The following is a 21238-nucleotide window of genomic DNA, read 5'->3' as shown; positions in this document are numbered from 1 at the left end:
ACTGAGCCACATCAGCTGGGCTGCTCCCCCCTTTTAAATAGAACATTCCCTTTTTTGTGTTTGTCTAATATTTCCTCATTAATTTGAGGTTAAACATTTTTGCCTGAAATAGGTGATGTGCCCCACTAAGTTACATGGTGTCCATCTGTTCTTTTTAGATGATATTGGTGTACATCCCCTGGGCAAGGTGTTGTGCAATTTCCCTATTACATAGTGTTTTTTCATCTTCCTTTGCAATCATAAGCAGCATGTGGGGAGACTTTTTAAGACTGTCCAGATATCCTCTTCATCCAGATTTCCCCTAGATTTGGTGTCCATTGATCATTCTTACTGAGGCACTTTTTACCATGATAGTTGCAAAATGATGGCTTTCCAACTCTACTTGCTCTTAAGGGCCTATTAAATTTGATGTAATTAGAAATCAGTAGCTACATTTTTGTGGTTTTGAGAAAGAAAAATTTATTCATTGTTTTCCACACAGGATGGCTCAGCAGCAGGCCTTGAGGTTTCGAGGCCCAGCTCCCCCACCAAATGCAGTGATGCGAGGCCCACCACCTCTCATGCGACCTCCTCCACCTTTTGGTATGATGCGAGGCCCTCCTCCACCACCTCGGCCCCCCTTTGGACGTCCTCCTTTTGATCCTAATATGCCGCCAATGCCTCCTCCAGGAGGGATTCCTCCACCCATGGGCCCTCCACACCTTCAGGTAAAAAATGTACAAGTTGCTGTTTCTTCACTGGTGTTAGTATCAATATTGTATGTCAGTTTTGCCTTAAGAACTGTGTTATAAGTTTCACTTCTTAGGAAAATATCATCCATATGTTAACTTGTTGCTCCAAAAGCGGTCATAACAGTAATTTGAATAGAAATTGAGAATGGGAATTGAAAAATATGCTACATAGTAAGCTAAATAGAGTATTTCTTACATGCTTTTATCTCTGAGAATTGTCTTTAGTAATCCACCTTCATTATGGTAAACAAAGTTTGAATTTTAAACGTATAACCTTTTTGGTTGTTGCTATTTATTTTCAGTGATACATTTTATATTTAAAAAATTTTTTTAAATTTTGTTTTCTTTATTGATTTTAGGAAGAGGGAGAGAGAGAGAAACATTGATGAGAGAGAATATCGATTGGCCACCTCCTGCATCCTACCCCCTCACCCCCCAGCCCCGGGGATCAGGCCCACAACCTAGGCATGTGCCCTGGCTGGGAATCAAACCGTAAACCTCTTGGTGCATAAGTCGATGCTCAACCACTGAGCCCCACTGGCTGGGCTTCAGTGATATATTTTATCATTAAGTATGAATATGTGTGTGTGTGTGTGTATATATGTATATATATATATTCTGAACAATTCTTGCCACAGATAAAGCCTAGGATAGAATCTAGAACAAACGCATTTTGTAACCACATTGTTTGGATTTCTTTTTCCTCCCCTAAAAAAAAAAAAAAATAAGGTTATTTTATAATTTTAGAAATAAAATTAATGTAGAATTTCTTTAAATAAAAACTTTTCCGGTATTTTAACCTGAGATACAAATCCCTCTCTAGTATATATAGACTCACTATCTGAAATGAAGTCATGAAGTTGTTCTCTCTCAAATGTTTATGTTTGAGATTGTACTCTTTTTGTTTGGGTATATATTTGTTTTCTTAGTTTATCCAGCCTGTACAATTCTGAAACCAAATAAATATAGTGGTATCATCTGCCTTTTATTAGTTTATATACTCAAGAATGAACTCACTAAAATTAGCAAAAGATAATAAAGTACTATTTAAATGATATTAACTCTGTTTAGATAGGGTAATATTTATGGAAGAGACATAGGTTTTAATACTTTGCTTAGTAATTTTATTGCCTTCCTAGTAATGAATAGCCCCTTCTCCGTTAAACAAATTGTTAAAAAATGTTATATTTTCTTCAAGATTAATCTAAGAAATAGTTTTTTGACCTACTGTTCTGATATAACTTGTTACAAATGAATTCTAATTTGTGCCTTTAATAGTTGCAGAATCTACTTGCAGAATATTATAAAATGTAATGGACTAATGTAACCCTCTAATGGAAATATATCAGATATTGTAATGGAATACTTTCCAACGTTGTGATGCTTTTCTTGGTCTTAATAGATAATTGTATGGTTTTTACATCAAATCCAAGTGATTTCCAGCTAATGGGCATGAGACATATATGAGGTGGATATTTGATAGAACATGGATCTGTGTGCTGATCCTTGAAAGACACTAAACTGAATTTAAAACAAAAAACTAGAGTATGGGAAAGGAAATGAAATATAGATTCACATTATTAGCATAGTGTCAATTCCATTATCCTGATTAAGGTGCTTTGGATAACTGAATTTTAGTTTAACTTATATTATAGATGACATCTTTTAGTCTCTTTTCAAAGTCTGTTGTTAAAATGTTAGACCACGTGTCTGCTTTAGCAAGTAAGGTATAGCAGTTACAGTTGAATTATGTGGCTCGGGATCTGGGGTTGTGTCAGCAGTCATTGAAGAATGATAGTGAAGGAATGACCAGAGATAAGATTGAATTAGTAATGACACCGGGTAATTAAAAACAAACAAACTGTAATATATACCATTTAAATTATTATTTTCTACCAAAAGTAAAATGGCTAATTATTTTACTGTATCTTTTAAACTTAATTGATGTTCATGTCATTAGTGAGCTATTTATTGTTACTATTATTTGAAAAATAGAAAGTGAAGAACATTTTCCTAGCCAATTTTTTTTTTGGTAGGAAAAGGAAGGATTAGCTATATTGGATTTTGCTTTTTTAGTTATTGCTGTGTTACTTATAAAATAATGTTAGTTTTTATTGTAACTGAAATGTGGAGGCATTGGTGTGCCTCGTGTTAAAAAAGATAGAAAAGTCACTTATATTTTTTGAAAGTAATCTAGTGCCTAGTGTATGAACTGTGCAGTTAGAAAGCAAAATTAACCCATAGTACTATTACCCAGAGATAACTACTGTATGTTGATGTATTTCTTTCCACCCTGTTTAGTCATCATTTTTGTTAGAGAGAAACTTTGCTTATGCATCCTACAAAAATATATTTGAATGGACTGTAAAGCTAGTTTGGTTAGTGCTTTACTTTTGGGTAAAATTTAGTAATAATTTGAAGGAAAAAATATAAATACAAGTGATCATTGCTGTTCTTGTGAATTAACAGAGACCACCTTTCATGCCTCCACCCATGGGAACTATGCCTCCTCCTCCGGGTATGATGTTTCCACCAGGAATGCCTCCTGTGACTGCTCCTGGTACTCCAGCACTGCCTCCTACTGAGGAGATATGGGTTGAAAATAAAACTCCAGATGGGAAGGTAAATTAGAAAATATATTTAGGTTGTTACCTCCTTGGTTACAGAAGAGTAAAACTTAAGAGTTTTGGCAGATTGAGATCAATGACAGTATTCCTGCCAATTAAGAATGAGCCTGGGGTAAGCAGGGTGCGGGGCAGGATTCAAGGAAAGGCTTACTGGATTAGACTTCTCTCAGACTAGAGTGCTTACATATGTTTACCTGTGATTCTGGAAGCTTGTATTTTAATTATGTGTCATGAATTCCCAAAACAATTCTCAGGTTTAGTGTTCACTAGGAGGACTCACAGGACTCAGCATGTAGTTGTACCAACAGTTAGACTAATTATAGTGAAAGGATACACAGCAAAACCAGCAACGAGAAAAAGGTAATGGGGCAAAGTCTGGAGGAAACGAAGCACAAGCTTCCAAGAGTTCACTCAGTGGAAGATATAGAATGTGTGTAATTTTTCCAACATGGAACTGTGACAACATATGTGAAGGTCTGTCTACCAGAGAAGCTAGCCTCAGCTGGGGAGTTAAGGGTTTTTTCATTGGGGACTGGCACCCTCTGCCTAGCACATACCAAAATTCCAGACTTCTAGTGGGAAAGCAGGCATTTAGCATAAACTACATTGTGTAAACAGTTCAGGCAGTGTGCCATTCCTACCAGGTAGGGAATGGTGGTAATCCTCCCAAAGTCTAAGTTCCCAGGTGCCAGCCAGGAGTCAGCTTTGCAAGGAGGCTTTCTAAGGATAGCAATCAGGTCTGCTATGTTAACTTTCTGCACAAAAATAATCTTGGTTTTCCTATTTATGTGTGTGATAAAAATATAGTATGCTCATTATAGAAAATTAGAAGGGGAGAAAGGAGAGTGAAATTATCTATAGTTTCATAATATACGAACAGCCAATTTTGATGTGTTTTCTCTTTTCTAAGATTTTTTCCCCAGTAACTTAGGAGACAAAATATAGTTGCATTATCATTTTTTAGTGACATTTGAGAGATTCTATGATATCAGTGACTTTGCTTCCTCTGCAGGTTTATTATTATAATGCCCGGACACGTGAATCTGCATGGAGCAAGCCAGATGGAGTTAAGGTTATTCAGCAGTCAGAACTGACACCTATGCTTGCAGCTCAGGCGCAGGTTCAGGCCCAGGCGGCGCAGGCCCAGGCCCAGGCCCAGGCCCAGGCCCAGGCCCAGGCCCAGGCGCAAGCCCAGGCTCAGGCACAGGCCCAGGCCCAGGCCCAAGCCCAAGCCCAAGCTCAGGCCCAAGCGCAGGCCCAGGCCCAAGCTCAGGCCCAGGCGCAGGCGCAGGCCCAGGCGCAGGCGCAGGCCCAGGCGCAGGCGCAGGCCCAGGCACAAGCGCAAGCACAGGCACAAGTGCAAGCACAAGCAGTAGGAGCTTCCACCCCTACGACCAGTAGCCCAGCACCTGCCGTATCCACTTCAACGTCATCATCCACCCCATCCTCTACCACTTCTACCACGACAACTGCCTCTTCGGTTTCGCAGACAGTATCAAGTGAGTACCAGTCAGCATGTGTTTTCATTTAGTGGCTAGGGAAATGGACAAGTGGGGACTGCATTTCAAAATGATCCTAGTGTTTCAGATATTATTCTTGATGTTACTTAAAAGCATTTTTAACATAAGACTTTGGGTTAAAGAAGGATACAAATATACATTAGTAGACGAAATTATTTGCTCAGTTGCAATTCATGAAGCTAAATGGGGGAAGTGCAGAGTTAGCTATTCAGCTTGGCTAACAGTAATGCTGGGTGCTGTGGGCTTTGCAAAATAAGTGGAAATCTTGGACCTTGTCTTACAGAGCTTCTAGTTTTTCTTATTGAGGCCAGCATAAAGCATGTAAAACAGTGCAGTGTGGAAAATTATACAGTGAAAATAGAAGATGTAACAATTTGAGAAAACGGAAAGACAAGTGGGTAGACTACATGGGTATTGAGGTTGATCATGAAGGATTTGTGGTAGACTTTGAGTAGGTTCAAAAGTAAGGAGAGGTCTTTCAAGTAGAGGGGAACAGCATAAACACAGTTCAGGGAACGAGGGTAAATGTAGTTTGTGGGATTGTTAAGGTACTCTTTTGAGGGGGGCGGTTTATATTGGTTAATAAACCATACGAGTGAGATCAGGTTATGAAGAGTTTTAAGGACCAGGCAAACGGGTGAATTAGGCAGGCACTAGGGAGGCTGTAGAAGCAATATTCTGAAAGATTTTTCTGGTGCTCATTTTTTGGGTAGTGTTGAAATTGGAAGCTTACTAGGAACTTTTCAGTAATCTCACTTAGATGTAGATAGATCCTAGAATGGGATGTAGGCAGATGTAGTGAGAAGTTGAAAAAGAAGCAGTTAGAAAGGTAAGAGAATTTGCAGTTATAAAGTCACAGAACCCCAAAGGTTAGATCTTTTCTAAATTATGAGAGGTGTGATTAATAGTAGATTTCAGGGACGAAGAAAGAAGAATATATTAATTTGTTTAAAAGATTGTCATTAATATTTATACTACTTTTTATTTGTTGCTACTTACTCTACAGGCTCAGATTGAGCCTCAGAATGTTTAATTAATGATTTTATTATTTATGATACTGTTATGAAAATACACATTTCTCCAGGGTGATTAAATTTGGGTTATTTTGCTACATGGATAACAGAGAGGAGAATACGAGAGAAAGAAAAAGTGCCCCTTTTACCAGTACTTCAGGGACTTGGGAATTATTAGTGTTTATTACATTGTAAGGTATACGTGTATGAGAGAAATCTAATCGTGATAGATTCAAATTTGACTTTATTGATACAAGAAATAACCTAAGAAGTAAGGTATGTGTAATATGGAGACAGTTTTTTGAAGGCTCTACTTGATATTTTTTAGACAAGATGTAAATGATTCTGTAGGAAGATGTAAATGCTTTACAAGTCCGTTTTCTTTTGTAGCTAGGGCAAATTCTGATATGGAAGTCAGCAGCTAGCTAGTTGAGGGTCTTTGCCTTTTTATAGGCTAGGGATTCTGAAACCTGTGTGGCAAGGCAGAAAACTGCCAGTTCTTTGGGGGTACCTGTGGTAATGGGAGAGGGGGATTAATAAAAGCAAGGTGGTTCTACGTGGAGGCTCTTGTGCTGTTTTGTTTTCTGCCTTCTTAGGAAGGAGAAATACTTAGTTTTAAGGAAGGTGGGTAGCCAAATACTTTATCCTATGTGTATTCCATTTCTGTATCAGGGTGGTCTTCAGGCCCATACCTATCTTGTGATTATCAACCATTCTATTCAAACACTCCCATTTGTCATTTTTCGCACTCCCCTTCAGTGATTGGGAGGCCTTTATTCTAAGAACAGAATAGCAAAATCATGTTCTTTTCACTGCCTTTAAACATCAATTTTGATGTCTTTCTGAGTATTCCTGATGTCTGTTTTTATTTCACTTGATTCAGTGTCATGAAGTATTGTCATGCTACAGTCTTAATATTTTTCCTTCTGTTATAGTCACTTGTCTTTTTTAGTTGAGATCTGAGGCTGAATTAGTAGTAGATTTTGAGGTCTAGTGTTTCACTAGTTATTTTAGCAAATGGAATTAGTAGGAATTTACCCACTATAAAGTCCCTAACTGCCATTTTCCCAGTTTCCATTTAATTCTTTATTGCCTTTATTCTTTTTCTCTCATAACTTATCACCATTAATCAAATCAGAAAATCCTGTATCAGTAAGAGAAATAGGTTGAATGAATACTTTTGCCATCTCCATTGGTGTTCCTTTCCACTTGAAATTTGATGCCATTATATAACATTTTATTTTCCTGACTATAGTACTTTGTATCAAAACTTTGGTAATTGTATCTAAATAGTATTGCCATATTAAAAGAATGTAATTCTATGAACTGTAGTAAAGACCTGGGCAAATGGGACTAAAAATTAAGATATTTATATTTTTAACTCCAGTTGAGTATAAACTCATTCTATCCTGTGCAAGTTTGAAAAATGCTGATAAATCCTACTTCTTAGGGAAGTTGAGAAGAATAACTAGATATATTTTCAGCCATTACAATAGATTACAAATGCTAAATGGTATGTGTATGGGACTGGGCAAATGTTGCATGTAATTTGTATTTTTCACATTGTTATAAAATTATATTAATATGATACTGTACCCTAAGGCTAGGTCTATGCTAGACCAACAATTCATTCCTGGGCCCCTGAAGATACTTGTTTGGCCCTGCTGTCTATTTAGCCAAGGTGAGTCCCTCATTAACAAGTATGAAATTGCTCACATCTTCCCAGCCTAAGTGAGTTTTTCATTATTAGGCGCTGAAAAAAGATACCAACAGACTTTGTTGTCAATTGGAGTACTGGGTGATTTGTGTTAAACAGTGTGCTTTCCCTTAGAATAAAATTGGCATAAATATTGAGAAAACACTGTTTTATTTTATTTAATTTATTAAATTCATTCTTAGTTCAACATAGGTAGAGTTTGACATTTTTCTTTAAAACAAGAAGTATTTCTTAACCAATGAATCACCAAAATGAATTTTTGTTTTGGAATTATATGGGTTATGAATAAATAACAAAAATGTTTTGTAATGTTTGAGAACTGAAACTTTAGGAAATATGAATTTTATTTATTTTAGGCCACCATTTGATTTTAAATATAATTACTAGGGATGAAATGTTTTATTTTTGATACTTAAAAATAACGTATTAGCTAAAACAAGTTACTCTGAAATTCTCATTCTCCTGGTCTCTTATACTGGAAACCTGAGTGTTTTATTTTATTTTTTTCTTTTTATTTTGAAGTAATTATAGAGAAACTCAAGTTGTTTTTTATTCCATTTGTTCCTATCCAGTCAGTCATTAGTTATCGCATATCTTTTTCTCTGTTCTTTTTTGCTTAGACAATTCCAGATATGTTGAAATTGATTTTCCCACCTCTGTTCTTTCTTCTTCCTATGCATCTGCCAAATTAATTCATCAAATGAACACCAATTATTACTCTTCAATACAGAAACCTTAATTCAGCCTCCCCTACACTCCTTTTACATTCACGAAGTCATAAAAATTACACGTGAATGCATTCTTGTTAAACATTCAAACTCTAATGGAGCATGTGTAGTAAAAAGTGAAAGGCATACACAGATGTAATGAGTGAATATATTTTAGTGTGCATTCTTCTAGATCATTTTTCTACATTTACATAAGTTCTTCCCTCCCCCACCCAGAAAAGTGCATATTTCTTAGTCTTCTGTTCAAGGCCTTCTACTTTATGCCTCTGGCCTACCTTTCCAGCCATAATTCACTAGTTCTGTGGGTATGCCTAGTGTTTTACTAGTTGACTGCTTGCCTTCTGTTTTCTAAACAGTTTCTTGTTGTTCTCTACTCTTTGCTTTTACTTACTTTTTGCACTACTTGCTTATTTTCTTTCCACTTTGTCATTTTCTTGTTGAAATCCTAATCTTTCAAGGCCTGCCATCATAGTATAAAATTTCCTGTACCCTCTCACTGTTAAAAATGGTCTTTGGGTCTTGATTCACATGCCTATACATTTATTCCATTTCACTTTGTATTTTAGTTATTTTTTTATATTTTATTTAACTATTTTCAAGCTTCTTGAAGACAGAGACCTTGTTACAAATTTCTTGCAGTGCATGGAATGGGCCCTTAAATACTTACTGAATGAGTGAATGATGAATGAATATAGTAAAATGGTTTATGAAGGAGTGATACATATTTTTGTTTTATCTTTTATTAGCACCCACAACACAAGATCAGACCCCAAGTTCTGCTGTTTCAGTTGCTACGCCTACAGTTAGTGTTTCAACTCCTGCTCCTACAGCCACACCTGTGCAAACTGTTCCCCAGCCGCACCCCCAGACGTTACCTCCTGCTGTCCCTCATTCAGTACCTCAGCCGGCAGCAGCGATACCTGCTTTTCCACCAGTAATGGTACCTCCGTTTCGTGTTCCCCTTCCTGGCATGCCAATTCCACTTCCAGGTAAACCAATAGATTATAATAGTCTTTCCAGCTATGTTTTCATATTGTCAGTTAGTTTGTTCTCATGTGTCTGTTGCATCTGAAATTTGCCTTGAATCTCACCTGTTTGAAATGTTTTTGAACGATTCATGGCTAACTGCAATATTTTCTCTTTAGTTTTGATAAATGTCCTTTTTGTTGTTGTTTACATGTCTTAAAATTAGAGTCACATTTAAAGTTACACTCATTTTGGATAATGGCCTCAATGAATTAAAAATGATTATCTTGTGTAAATATGTTTTAAATATAATATTTTGAAGGGATTGAGTTTATGGAGTTGAGATCACATGTCATTGATAGCTAACACACGTTGAGTGATTTATTAGACATTTTGCATGGTTCTAAGCACTTTACATGTAATTCATTTAATTTTCATAACCATCTTATGAGGTAGTTACACAGACAGATTAAATTACTTGCCCTTGGTCACAGAGCTCCTAAGTGATGGTGCTGGGATTTGAGCCTGGGCATTCCAGATCCAAATTCCATGGCCTTAATAACTATGTGATACTGGAATAAAAGTGTGAGTTACTTAAGTGTAAAACATTTATCTAAAATAGAAATCAGAAATTTCCCTAGTAACAATTGAGAAGTAAAGTGTAACATGTACCATTTAAACATTTAGATAATTATGGTGAATTCATGGATTTTTTTTTTTTTTTTTGAGTGTGTGTCCTTGTCTTCGGGGAAATCATTACATCTAGAGAAGGAATGAAAAGATTGTGGAATATAATTCTTTTTTTAGGGATTAAGTAATGATAATGTTGGGCATCCAAATTTGATTGCATTAGCTGTTGTCAAACATATTTAATCCTTAATCCGAGGTCTATTCTAGTATTCTAGTTGGAAATAGATACCTTAGGTCATGTTCACAGGGTTAGTTTGTAGCAAACATGAATAAAACCTAGGCCTCTTGTTTCCCAATTTTACATTTCTCTATCTATTATTGCCACTTTGTTATGCCATCTTCTGTATAAGAGTAGGACTGTGAGACAGTTGTATCTCAGATCTACACACGTTTTAATTATCACTGTTGCTCTAATTGTCTTTTTCCTGTGACCACTTTGAAAAGAACACTTTCTGATATTGCACCTTGCAATAAAGAAATAAAAATATTTCAAGAATTGGTGGGTTTTTTTTTTTGTTTTTGGTAGAAAAACCTTTTACACATTGACATAGTGTTACATAATTAAATGCCCACTATACTGTTTAGAAAACCAAAAATGTTTTCTCAAATAGTAGAGATTACCCTTTTTGTAAATTAAAGACAAGTAGCTGGATATTTTCCTCTTTGGACACTTTTTGTAGAAAACTGATTGATAGAGAATAGCTTGATGTTCTTGATAGCATCTTGCAATCTTGCTCTGCTTTAGGGTCAAGGACATTATTAAGAACAGATTCTGGATTATGAGTGAAGTGAAGAGCTGGGGTTGTTGATTCTGTAGAGAGAATATTGAGAGATAGCATAATAACATTATTGAAGTATTTGGAAGGCTATCATCTATGAAAGGACTTCATTTTGCTTTAGAGGTTTTTAATAGGACCAGTACAGAATAGCAAAATTTGTTTCTATAGAAAGTGGAAATTTGTCACAATCAAATTCCTTCAGTTATAGCTCCATTTTGATGTAATGGTCTTTCTTTGATTCTACCCATCAAATGTTAGAACCACTAAACCAAATGAGGTGATACCTATGAAGTTTGGAAGAAAAGGCATTTAATAAATGGCAACCACTAATGACATTTTGTAGGTCAGTTGGAAGAGAATTTGAGTTAGATACTCTAAGATCTGTCCAAGATAACAAGATTCTTTGGAAAGGGAGCTAGTGGTTTATAGAAGGTTATATTCATATTTGTTTATATAGTAAGGCATCTTATATTAATATTCATTTATTTTCTCATTTCTCCTTTAATTCGGTCCTTCAAGATGCTTTAGTGAAAAAGAAAAATACTTGCTTTTCTTTTTTCCAAATCTTTGGTTTTATGTACAATGAGATCTGTCTCTCATTGAATATAATAGTAATTATATTAATTTGGCATTAAGATGAACAGGAGGGATTTGTATGTAATTTATCTTGTAAATTTAAATTCTATTTGAAATAGCAATGTGTGGCTCTAATGGAGATGATTAAGGAAGGGATAGTCGAACAAGATGAAGAAAAGGAGTGGAAAAATTAGATAAAATATTGGCATAAGAGGCGGAAATGGGCATAGCAAATTGGATTAGGTTTTAGGATATCTACTACGACCATAAAATCTTACTTGGAATTTTAAGAAATTTTTTGTCAGTAACATGAGAATTATCCAGAATGCTAATGGAATTTTCTAATTTCCTAATACAACATAATTTGAGGATAGAGTTGTAACTAAGTTGAACAAATACTCTATTTTGTTTTATTTTATGGATTAAAAAAAAATTACTGATTTTTTTTGTCCGAAGAGAGGGAGGAAGGGAAAGAGAGAGAGAGAAATAGAGAAATATGGATTTGTTGTTTCACCCATACATACATTCATTGATTGCTTCTTGTATGTGCCCAGACTGGGGATTGACCCTACAACCTTGGTGTGTTGGGACAGTGCTCTAACCAGCTGAGCTCCCTGGCCAGGGCACAAATGCTCTCTTTAATAAGAAGGTTAAAAACTTAGATGTGTGCTTAATTTGTGAGTCTTCTTGATATGCATGTAATAATCATCCAAAGAGAAAACCTTAAATTTATCTTTTAGCCCGAGAAGAAACACATATGACCTTTCCATGTGGTCTATATGTTGATACTCAAATGCAAGAGTTCTATGTTGCCCCAAGTGATACTTAACAATGACAGTTATGCCTAAATACAAGAGATTTTGTTTTCTTCTGTTTCAGTCATATAGTTAAAATTACTTTTCAGGGGTTGGTTTTGGAGAATAGTCTTTGAGGATAAAGTTTATATACGGGGGGGCAAAAGTAGGTTTATAGTTGTGAGTGTGTGAATTTATTGTTGTATTATTATTTATTAATTATTGTATTATTTATTTGTATTACAACTGTAAACCTATTTTTGCCCCCCACGCTGTATTCTAGTAATTGAATTTCTAGTGCTGACTTAATAGGTTTAGTGGTCCTGCAGATGGCAGCATTTATACTATTTTAAACTTAATGCTATAACTTCCTTAACCAAATGAATTTTTCCTTTGCTTTCTTTAAAAAGAAAATAAAACTATGCATATAACTTCACTCAGCATTCTTTTATGGTCCAGTGCTTTTGTTTTAGTCTCAGAGTTAATAGAAAGTTTAGCTTTAATGTTCTTTATTTAAAATAATAATTTAAAAAAAGAGGACTTTTTAAAAATTGGCAGTATTTTTGTGTGTGTGTGTGTGAACGTAGGTACATTATATACAAATCCAGGGGTTTGGTTTTAATTGTTGTCTCTGAATTAGGAGAAATTTCTTTTCCTATACTTTAGTGGGGAAAATAGTTCATTATTTTTAATTTTATTGGTACCAAACTAGGTTTAGTTTTTTTAGCTGAAACAAATATAAAATAACATTTAATTCCCCACCCTTTCCTTCATTCTTAAGCTTTTCCTTAAAAATTTTCTTCAATTCACTCTTAATTTTTAATTTCCTTAGTTAGTCTTAGTTTTTTCAGTTTTTCCTTTCATTCTCTTTTTATATCACCATTGTAATGCATCATGATGAGCCTGCCTTCTTCTAAGAACTACATAATTTCCATTCTTTCATACAAGTGCTGCCTCCTCAGCTGACTTAAATGATAGAGGTTTCTGAAGCAAATCAGCCCATGCAACTATTAATGAGATTAAAGGGCTGTGTTTTTCTTGATGTGTTAGCCTGCTGTCACAGTGTTCCAAGCTCATGGCATTGAATAGGGCAGGCACCAAATGTGAATATTTTGTCATTAGTTGAATACTACCTTTCTCTTCATCTTTGTCCTTTTATTTACAGTGGAATATTTGGATTTATCTTATACCTTTTTTTCTTCCTTTCCCTCCCACCCTTTTTGTCCTATCTTATCATTTTCTCTTTATGCATGGTTATGCTCCAGGCCTCAGCTTCTGCATGTAGTTTCCACATAGAAACAGCACAGAGAAGGTGTCTTGTCAGTGTCATGCTGCATCTGCCTTTCACTGGTATCTAAGCAACAGCAGCATGGGTTTGATGTCCTGTAAGAAAATGTCCCACATGAGAACTTGTTATGTATATGTAATGAAGGGGCTTTCCTTTGTTGAATTTAAACTCTTGAGACTCCTTCAAATATTAACAGAGCTGGTTTGATAAAAAGGTAAAATTGATGCTGTAATTTAGATTTAGTTATCATTGGATTTGGCACCACTTCCCATGAAATGTCAAATTTTATTCTATTCTTGGTCTTTTTCATTGGAAATAGCATTCTAAATTATAGTGGTAAATTATTTTCCTGAATCCCAGTGGTAGCTGACATACAATGGCAGCTTTCCAACGTATGCTTGCTTATCCATTTTACAGGTGTAGCAATGATGCAAATAGTCAGCTGCCCGTATGTAAAGACAGTCGCTACCACCAAGACCGGTAATTTTTAAAACCATCTTAGTTTGTTTTGTCTGTAAGTTGGCATGGTAGTGAATGTTGTTGTTTATCCTTTTATTTATTTATTTTTGCCCAAGTGAGTGGATTTTTTATATTTTTCTTTTTAATGAGCAGTATAAATACAGTTGTCATATTTGGCCAACATTTAATTTTCCCAATTGTCTGTAGTATTAGCTTCTTTGGTTCACAAAAGCAAGTAAGGTCAGATCACTTTATATCTTAATTTGTATAATAAGTGTAAACAACTTCATTCCCATATTCATAACATTTAATTTTATTTTTTGATGTGTGTTTTTAAGTTAAATATAAAAAAATCATTTCCATGTGTAAAGTGATGTGATTATGCTTGCATGCTAGTGAGTATATGTGTGTGTGTGTGTGAATATTTGTGTGTATAGTATAAATTTACATTTTAAAGTTGTTGAAGATAACTACCCAAATCTTAAATTCTAGTATAGGATTTGAGGGTTTTTCCATTTTAATTCACACATTCTTAATTATTTTATTAATGTAATATCAGTTTTTTAGCTATCTTGTAAAAAAATATAAATCCTAGCTTACCTTTTAAAAAAATAGAAAAAAGTTCTTTTTTAGTGGAAAAGACTAAACTGACTGACAGAGTTTACAGGGATATCTGACTTAACCACTAAGTATTTAAAGTAGATTTGAAAATAAACTCAGTCATTCACTTTAAACTGAGAATTTTACTCATACCCTTTTAGGTACCTTAGAACTAGAAAATAATTTTGCCTCAGGAAATACTCAGTAAATATCCTCATTGCCTATATTCCATTACAATTTGAGAAATCCTTATAAAAGATATTTCTGTTAATAAGTGAGAATGTACCATGATTTTTATAGTATGTTACAAGTTCATCATAGGTGTGATCCAAATTTCTGACTGTTAAGGTACTTCTTGGGTTGAATTTATATATCTTAATTGAATTTAGGCATTAGAACTGAACCAGGGAAGTAAATTTGAGTAATTAAATTACATTTTATATGAGTTTTTTTGTTCCAACTGGCTCGTTCTTTTATTAATATTTAATAGAAAGACTTAGCTTATATTTTAAAGTTTTATTTTGAATTGCAATTTGATACTTGGGTCTCACTTTTTATTCTTCTTCTTGTAGGTGTGTTGCCGGGAATGGCCCCTCCTATTGTACCCATGATACATCCCCAGGTTGCTATTGCAGCTTCACCCGCTACCTTAGCTGGAGCAACAGCAGTTTCTGAATGGACTGAATATAAAACAGCAGATGGGAAGACATATTATTATAATAACAGAACATTAGAATCAACCTGGGAAAAACCCCAAGAACTGAAGGAAAAAGGTATAGTTTAATGACTTGGCAGGACGTAGTATAAACTGTGATATTATAAATAGAAGGCTATTTGAAATTATGAATTAATTCCTTTCTAACACATTTGAGAAATTTTCTAATTACATAGTTAGATTGTTTATTCCTACTGAATTGATAAATATGTATTTACTTAAAAAGCCAGTTCATCTACTATATGTTTGTCCCATAATTTTCCCATCAGGAGAAATTAAATTATACCTTTACACAGATACATATTATTACTGTTGTCAGGAATTACATAATTCTATTGTATAATTATTGGTATCCTCTGTACCGCAGGCCGACGCTCTAACCGCTGAGCCAAACCGGCCAGGGCTGGTATCCTTATTAATATTGATAGTACTGACCTAACCATTTTGGCTCAATAGTTAGAGTGTTGGCCCGAAGACCAAAGAGTCGTGGGTTCAATTCAGGTCAAGGGCATGTACCTCGGTTGCGGTTTGGTCCCCAGCCCTGGTCGGGGTCTTGTGGGAGGCAACCAATAGATGTGTCTCTCTCACATCGATGTCTGTCTGTCTGTCTGTCTCTCTGTCTGTCTGTCTCTCTCTCCCTCCCTCCCTCCCTTTCTCTCCCTCTATCTGAAGATAAATGGAAAAATATCCTTGGGTCCTTTAAAAAAAAAAGATCAATAGTATTGATCAGGAAGGAATGTGTGCATTGTATGTATTCTGAAGTAAAAGATTCAGGACCTTAGATTCCTTAATGAAGAAAACGCATACTTTTCTGTATCACAAGTGTTTGTTTTTGTTGTTTCTCAGTATCTTAATATCTTATCCCTATTAGCAAAGTGAATGATTGCTAGAAATGATACATGAATGAACTGAAAGACTTTATGTCCCTCTGAAATCAGTAGTCCTTTTTTTTTTTTAAATCCTCACCCAAGGACATTTTTGCATTTCTCTTCAGATAGAGTGGGACGGAGAGAGGGAGGAAGAGAGAGAGAAACATCGACGTGAGAGAGACACATCAAGTGGCTGCCACCCACACAATCCCAACTGGGGCCGGGAACAAACCGCAACTGAGGTATGTGCCCTCAGCGGGACTAAACTCGGGACTCTCTGGTCTGCGGGCCAATGCTGTAACTGCTGAGCCAAACAGGCCAGGGCCAGTAGTTTTCTTAGTGACAGTTTTCTGATTGGTATAGCAAAGTATTTGAAGTTGAGTGTTACATTAGATTCAAATTAATGATACTCCAAGGAAGAACATTTTATCTTTGTGGTTAGTAACTTCTAGTTATGGAATATCTTTTTTTTTATCCTCACCTGAGGACATTTTTGCATTTATCTTCAGATAGAGCGGGAGGGAGAGAGGGAGGAAGAGAGAGAAACATTGATGTGACAGTGACACATCGAATGGTTGCCACCCACACGACCCCATCCGGGGCCAGAATCAAATTGCAACCGAGGTACATGCCCTTAGCGGGGAACTGAACCCAGGACTCTCTGGTCTGCAGGCCAATGCGCTAACCGCTGAGCCAAACGGACCAGGGCGTTATGGAATATCTTAACTGCTTAGTCTCTGACATTGGAGTGACATTATCTTAACTTTTTAAATAGAAAAATTAGAAGAGAAGATTAAAGAACCAATTAAAGAACCTTCTGAAGAACCTTTGCCAATGGAGACGGAGGAGGAGGATCCTAAGGAAGAGCCGATAAAGGAGATAAAGGAGGTAAAGGGCCACAACCTTGTTAGCATGGGGACCCATGTTGATTGTTGAGTACAAGTTACTTATAACTGAAGGGCCTTTCTAGATAGTTTTAGTTAATTGTTATAAATCTGACTTGTGGAATTTTAGGGTTAAGTTTTTAATTTAGGTTTTCCTTTGAAAGTTTCATTAAATTACTACTTAATAGTAAATCAAGGCCTGTAGAAAGAAAGGGCCTTAGACCAGAGATTGGACCTGACTTCCAACCTCCTGACTTACAAACTGGTACATGTTAAAATTAGAAGTACAAATTCATATTTGGGGAATGTTCATTATAATTTGTCCTGGCTTAGAAAGATCGCCGTGTAGCACTAAAAGAGCTCTGCTTTTTGGAAACTTCTGTTATTTAGTGAGGTAGTCATGTTTTATTAGTAAGGAAGTTAGCAAAAAGAAATGACCTTACATGAAGAGGTCTCTTAAATTTATAGACTGTATTCACCAGTCCTGCTCCTAAGCAGATGTTAGTCAGTCTGTAAGATAGGACCATCTGCTGTTGGCAGGGTCTGCTATTGTGGAATTTGCCTCTCTATAGAGGGCCAGGATTTAGAACTTTATTAGAAATTTCTACTCAGTCTCTCTTCCTTATGATAGCAACAGACCTTATAGTTGCACTTGAGGTATTTGCAGTGATACTTGTATATGTGGAACATTCTTTTTTTTTTTTTTATATTGATGAAATAGAAGTAATATCATTTCCCATAGGAGCCCAAAGAAGAGGAGATGACAGAAGAGGAAAAGGCTGCCCAGAAGGCAAAGCCAGTAGCTACTACCCCTATTCCTGGTACTCCATGGTATGTACTTGGTTTAATTAGGAAATGTATATTTATTTGCTATACTTTTTTGTTACATGGTTTATCTTATAAAAGAAAAAGTATATGTCAAATATATATTTTTATCTACTGAATATTTTGGCTTTTGTTTGTTGTATTTTGGGTGTTCAAACCTAAACCTTGATTGCTATAGTGTCTTTCTCCCTTCATGGAACTCTGTGTTAATATTTATTGTTCATAATTACAGACTTGAACCACTGAGATCCTGAATCTACTGTTTATTGTTAAATTTTTTTTTTAATTTGCTTTTGTGTATATACCTACATGTGATTATGTTTCTAGAACTGTGTGATATTGTGTCTTTTTTTCCTCACCCGAGGACATTGGACATTTTTCGATATTTTGTTCAGATAGAGTGGGAGGGAGAGAGAGAAAGGAAAACATCGAGTGGTTGCCACCCACACGACCTAACCAGGGCCGGGGACAAACGGCAACCGAGGTACGTGCCCTTAGCGGGAACCGAACCTGGGTCTTTCTGGTCTGCAGGCCAACGTTCTAACTGCTGAGCAAAACTGGCCAGGGCACATTGTGTCTTTTTATCTAATTGTTGAATAGTCTACTTTTTCTTTGGTTTGGGTCTCCCTTTTCTTTATCTTCCCACATCAGTGCTTTCTCTCCTGTTCCTGCTGCAATTTATTTAATCCATATATAGTCCACACATTGCTACGTTTACTTACAATTTATAGCTTCTCATCCAACTTGTTTTTCTTGCCTTTTTCTCCTCTTTGTGTTTGTTATAGAAGAAATAAACAGTTCTATAGAGTCCTACAGTCTGGATTTTATATTTCCATCTCCATGATATTGTTTAATAGAGACTTACATTTCTGAATTTGCTACAAAATACCAAGTAGATACAGAGGTGTGATCAGATTCTGGTTTGACCCTTTTGGGAAGTCTTGCTCATAAGTGATGATGTGCCATTCCCTCAGGTGTTTTTTTTGTGTGTGATATTGGCAGTCATTGCTGATTATTTGTTGCCTAGATCAGTGGTTTTCAACAAGGGGTAACTTTGCCACTCCCCTCTTCGTCCATCCTTCCATCAGTGGATGTTTGGTAATGTCTGGAGACATTTTTGCTTGTCATAACTTGGAATATGTTAATAGCAGCTAAGATCTAGTGTGTAGAGGCCACGGATAATTCTAAACATCCTACCATGCACAGGACAGCTCCATACAAGAATCAATTATTTGGTCCAAAATGTCAGTACTGCTGAACTTGCAAAACCTGGCCTAGATCCATTAAGTCTTTAAGGGTTGAAAATGGTGGTAATGTATTTCTGTCATTCTTTTTCCATTTATTAATCTCATGTATTTCTTGTCTCAGACCTAGATTCAGCCATTTCTCTAAGGAGGCCTGGTTTCTTTTTGTGTGTATGTCCCTGGGTAGAGAAAGAGAGACACACAGATTGATGTGAGAGGGCAACATCTACTGGTTGCCTCCCGTATGCACCCCAACTGGGGATCGAATCCACAACCTAGGTGTGTGCTCTGACCTGGAATCAAACCAGAGACCCTTTGGTGCATGGGGCAATGCTCAACCCACTGAGCCACACTAGCCAGGGCAGAAGATGCATACATTTAAAGATATATCATGAGTGCATGCTATTACTTTCATTTAGGCCTACTATAAGATTTTTACTGAAACTTAATATCTGTTTTAATTCTAATTACTCATTTGCTTTTTATACAGACGTCACAGAATAGCAATACCAACAGGATCATTAACAGTGTCATTATTGAATACCGTTTAAGCTTTTTTTCCAGTTATTTTTATGTTTAGAGTATATTACTCGGGATATTTAGTCAAATTATGTTTCAGAGGCATTTGGAATAGTTGTTTCCTATGTAGTTATTTCACCAACTTGATACATGGGCTAATTTTTAAAAATTATGCAAAATACTTAATTGGTTCCCAAATCAAAGTTATAAAAACAATCAATATTCAAAGAATATATTTCTCGGTTTCTTAATGGTAAATGGGAAACTTTTACATGTATTACAATTTCTCTGTTGAATTTTTTTTGATATCTCATTATACATAAATTTATATTTTGATGTCAAATTTATTGATCTTTTTAATTATAAGTTTCTAGGTTCTGTGTCTTTTTGGAAGCATTTCCATTTTTTCTCCCACCCACCAAAAAGCAACTGTATGTTCTTAGTGCTTTTACAGTCCGTCTGAATACAGGTATTCCCCACTTTTCGAAAGTTCATCTTAATGCCACTTAGCTTTTAGGAAAAACTTAATTAGTACCTGTTTTCATTAACTGAAAGAAATCCAAAGAGGATTTTCACTTTTAAGGAAAAAGGTGAAAAGCAAAAGTAGCACTCAGCATTTGTTTTGCACCAAGTTCTTATAGAGGTAGAGTGTACCCCCAGCAGCTAGAGTGCCCCGCCAAGCTCTTTCCCTAGGAGATACAGTCAGCATCTCAGTATCAAGCTGCCGTGGCTTTGAACTATGTATCTGTGAACATCTGTACTTTATCTCGATTTGTTTTGTGCATCTGTTAGCAAGATGAGTCCTAAGGTATCAGAAAAGCCCAAGAAAGCTCATAAAGGTGTGACACTTAGTGTAAAATTGGACGTAATTAAGCGTTTTGCTGGTGGTGTACAAAATAAAGACAGTGTGCATATCTTGAATTTTGGGTCAGGGAATTTTTGAGCTCAAAAATTTTCACATAAAAATTAATGGTCTTTGCTTCTTTGCTTTACATAATTTCAGCTTACGAAAAGTTTCATAAGAACACTCTGCTTTCAAATAGCAGAGGAAACTTGTACATGAAAGATAACCACTTGTCCAGTTATCTTTTGAGTTCTGTCAATGGACTGTATTATTAGTGTAACTTTAATTTCTTGCTTTCTATTTCTTATAAAATGGTAAACAGATTGTTCAGCTAAGGCAGTGTATGCCACTTTATTTGGAGAATATAATTTTTACTAGTCTATTCTTGGTATCTTTAAATGTTGCTCTTGAGATTATTATCTTTAGAGATAAGCTTATGTAAAACATTAAGTTTCATATTTCTCTTACCTATTTTGGATTTTCCTGGCATTTCACAACATTGGTTTTACTTTTTAAATTTATTAATTATTATTATTTTCATCCTAACCTGAGGATATTTTTTTCATTGATTTTTTTTAGAGAGACTGGAAGGGGGGTGGGAGGAGACAGAGAGAGAGAAATGTTGATGTGAGAGAGACACGTTGATTGGTTGCCTCCCACATGTGCCCCAACCAGGACTGGGGACTGAACTTGAAACCCAGGTATGCGCCCTTGATCAGGTATTGAATCTGTGACCCATTGGTCCCTGGGCCAACACTCTAACCACAGAGCCACACCGGCCAGGGCAGGTTTACTTTTTTTTAAAGGTCACAGACCAATTTTAATTTTTTCCCATTGCTTACTAAGATTG

The 21238-nt window shown here is 35.8% G+C and overlaps 1 protein-coding gene across 4 annotated transcripts in view; it reads left to right on the top strand.

The window, feature by feature from the left end:
* The window catches only part of TCERG1 (transcription elongation regulator 1), a 67238-nt gene that overhangs the window by 6372 nt on the left and 39628 nt on the right, over positions 1-21238 (top strand). For 2 of the 4 annotated variants that reach the window (XR_004962046.1, XM_036282309.1), the window contains exons 2-8: positions 482-707; positions 3201-3353; positions 4371-4857; positions 9083-9325; positions 15061-15261; positions 16848-16960; positions 17699-17787. Coding sequence is in view for 3 of the 4 variants with exons in the window: in XM_036282309.1 (XP_036138202.1) it covers positions 482-707; positions 3201-3353; positions 4371-4857; positions 9083-9325; positions 15061-15261; positions 16848-16960; positions 17699-17787 (1512 nt within the window). In the remaining variant the exon portion in view is untranslated. Of the gene's footprint in view, positions 1-481; positions 708-3200; positions 3354-4370; positions 4858-9082; positions 9326-13846; positions 13910-15060; positions 15262-16847; positions 16961-17698; positions 17788-21238 lie in introns of all 4 variants that reach the window. The other 2 variants (XM_036282311.1, XM_036282308.1) reach the window with 2 other exon arrangements.

The sequence above is a fragment of the Molossus molossus genome, unplaced genomic scaffold (assembly GCF_014108415.1).
Source record: "Molossus molossus isolate mMolMol1 unplaced genomic scaffold, mMolMol1.p scaffold_m16_p_4, whole genome shotgun sequence".
Lineage (NCBI taxonomy): Eukaryota > Metazoa > Chordata > Mammalia > Chiroptera > Molossidae > Molossus > Molossus molossus.
The sequence above is the reverse complement of the archived record's forward strand: the minus strand, read 5'-3'. Positions and strand labels throughout refer to the sequence as shown.